The 2225-nt window shown below is 63.6% G+C and overlaps 1 protein-coding gene across 1 annotated transcript in view; it reads right to left on the minus strand.

Annotated features, from left to right (window-relative positions):
* The window catches only part of LOC104508275 (slit homolog 1 protein-like), a gene marked incomplete at its 3' end in the record, with an annotated part of 14247 nt that overhangs the window by 9524 nt on the left and 2498 nt on the right, over positions 1-2225 (minus strand). The window contains exons 5-11 of the mRNA XM_010149841.1: positions 2043-2206; positions 1492-1639; positions 952-1023; positions 606-683; positions 428-499; positions 164-307; positions 1-62 (exon numbers count right to left, since the gene is read on the minus strand). Coding sequence (XP_010148143.1) covers positions 1-62; positions 164-307; positions 428-499; positions 606-683; positions 952-1023; positions 1492-1639; positions 2043-2206 — 740 coding nt within the window. The remainder of the gene's footprint in view (positions 63-163; positions 308-427; positions 500-605; positions 684-951; positions 1024-1491; positions 1640-2042; positions 2207-2225) is intronic.

Here is a 2225-nt window from a genome sequence, read left to right on the forward strand (position 1 = left end):
GGAGGAAGTCTGCCAACCACTTCAGGTTGCAGTCGCAGACAAAGGGGTTCTGGGCCAGGTGCCTGCGGCAGGGACAGCAGGTGACCCCCCAACTCCAGCCCCGGATACCCACCGAGGTGCCTCACCCCCAGGCGCCCGCCTGGGCACCGGCGCTGGCGCTCACAGGGTCTGGATGGCTCGCAGGGAGGTGAAGGTGCCCTTGGCCAGGCTCTGGATCTTGTTGTCGTACAGCGAGAGCAGCGAGAGGTTCTGCAGGTCCTGGAAGGCGTCTGCCCGCACGCAGTTGATCTTGTTGGCATTGAGGAGCCTGGCAGGGAGGGAAGGAGGGAGGTGGGGCTGGGCACCCCCTTCACCACACCACAGGGGCCGGGGATCTCAGCCCCACGTCCTGGTGTGCCCGCAGAGCGCCCAGACACCAGCATCTTACAGCAGCTGCAGGGCGAAAAGTCCCCCGAAGACACCCTTGGGGAGGTCTGTGATCTTGTTGCCATATAGCACCCTGGGAGAGAAAGGGCGGCATGAGAGGGATGGAGAGAGCAGTGTGGGGCACGGTTCAGGGGGGCACACCATCTGCCCCACATCACCCCACACACCCCAATACAGGCACTCTGCGGGAGTTCAGTGAGCGCAGCCCCTGGAAGGCATCGGGAGCGATCTCCGAGATCTGGTTGTTGCTCAGGTCTCTGAAATCCAAAGGGAGAAGGTGGTCTGGACCTCTCTCCTCCCAGCTCCTGCCCCCATCCTCCTGCTGGGTGCAGGGGACGACCCCCAGCACCCGATATACAGAGCTGGGGCTATCCGAGACCCCATCCCAGTGCTGCCATGTGGGGTACCCATGTCACGGCATGTGCCCCACACCCATCAGGGTCAGGGGCTGCGGGCTCACAGCAGTGGCTTGCAGTGTGAAGGGTGCTGAGGTTCAGTGCAGGCTGGTGGGGGCTGCACACTTACATCCTCCGCAGTTTCTTGTAGGGGGAGAAGGCGCCTGGGGGGATGGACTTGATGCCATTGAGCTCCAGGCGTCTGCAAAGAGAAGAGGGAGAGATGAGGGCTATGGGGCTGGCTGAGCCCCAGCATCCCACTGACAGGGTTGGGGTGCTGCGAACCCCCCAGGTTTGCAGTAAGCTACCCCACCGGAATGACACCATTCACCCCAGGGACAACCCGCAGCCTGTACTGGGTGCTTTCTCCATCAGGGAGGGGTGCCACGGGTGGGGGGAGCACCTCCTCCCCACCAGCACCCTGAGTCTGGGGGATCCCACTGCCTCCCCTGTGCTCTGTGTGCCATCCCGGTGGTGGCTTTGCTCCATAATTGGATTCCCCTAAGGAGATTATTTCTCTATTTACATCTTTCACGCAGTTAAATCCAGGGCTAAATCTGGGCAGCATGGGAGAAGGGCAAGGCCCTTCTGAGCTGTAGGACTTGCCCCTGTGTCCCCACAGCCTGGAGCCCCCCCGAGCCCGGCAGTGACAGCGTGGGGCTGTACTCACATCTCGGTCATGGTCTCGGGCAGGTTGGCAGGGATGGCCGTCAGCCCCTTGCCCCGACAGTCCACGATGCCGTTGCTGCAAGCACACATGGCCGGGCAGGAGCCAGAGGACAGGCTGCAGAGCTGGGCATGTGCCGGGTCCATTTGTCCTGCCAGGGAAGCAGCCAGCATGGGAGTCACGAAGAACTGGGCCAGGCGGGTGGGTGGCAGCACCCCGAGGGACCCTGGTGACAGCTCGGCGTGCCGGTACAGCTCTGGCACCCTCAAGTGGGTGCACAATGTCCTGGTGTGCCCCAACCCCGTGCAAAAGGCGTGCAGCTCCAAGGGCACAGCCTGATGCACCCTCTGTCACGCTGATAGGGTGGCATTGTCACCATGCTGTCCCCACACCAGGGACAGTGCTGACCTGAGCCGAGCCCACGGCATGCATCCAGGCTCGGAGCTGGGGCATGCAGCAGGGAGTGGAGCTGCGCTGCATTCATGGGTCAGGCTTTGTCCCCCACTGACCTGTGTCCCCGCCCTGGCACCCGCCGCCTCCCCCAGCCCCCTCACCGGAGCAGCTGAACTCATTCTTCTGGATCTCGGCCACGTTGAGGCCGCGGAGCTGGGCCGGAGCAGCGCACTGGGTGAAGAGCCCGATGGTGGGGCGCTGGCGCAGCCACTGTGACAGCCAGGCCAGGTGACAGTCGCAGAAGAGGTGGTTGGAGTGCAGACGGCTGCGGCAGACAGGGCACT

The sequence above is a fragment of the Eurypyga helias genome, unplaced genomic scaffold (assembly GCF_000690775.1).
Source record: "Eurypyga helias isolate BGI_N326 unplaced genomic scaffold, ASM69077v1 scaffold24864, whole genome shotgun sequence".
In the NCBI taxonomy this organism is placed as follows: Eukaryota; Metazoa; Chordata; class Aves; order Eurypygiformes; family Eurypygidae; genus Eurypyga; species Eurypyga helias.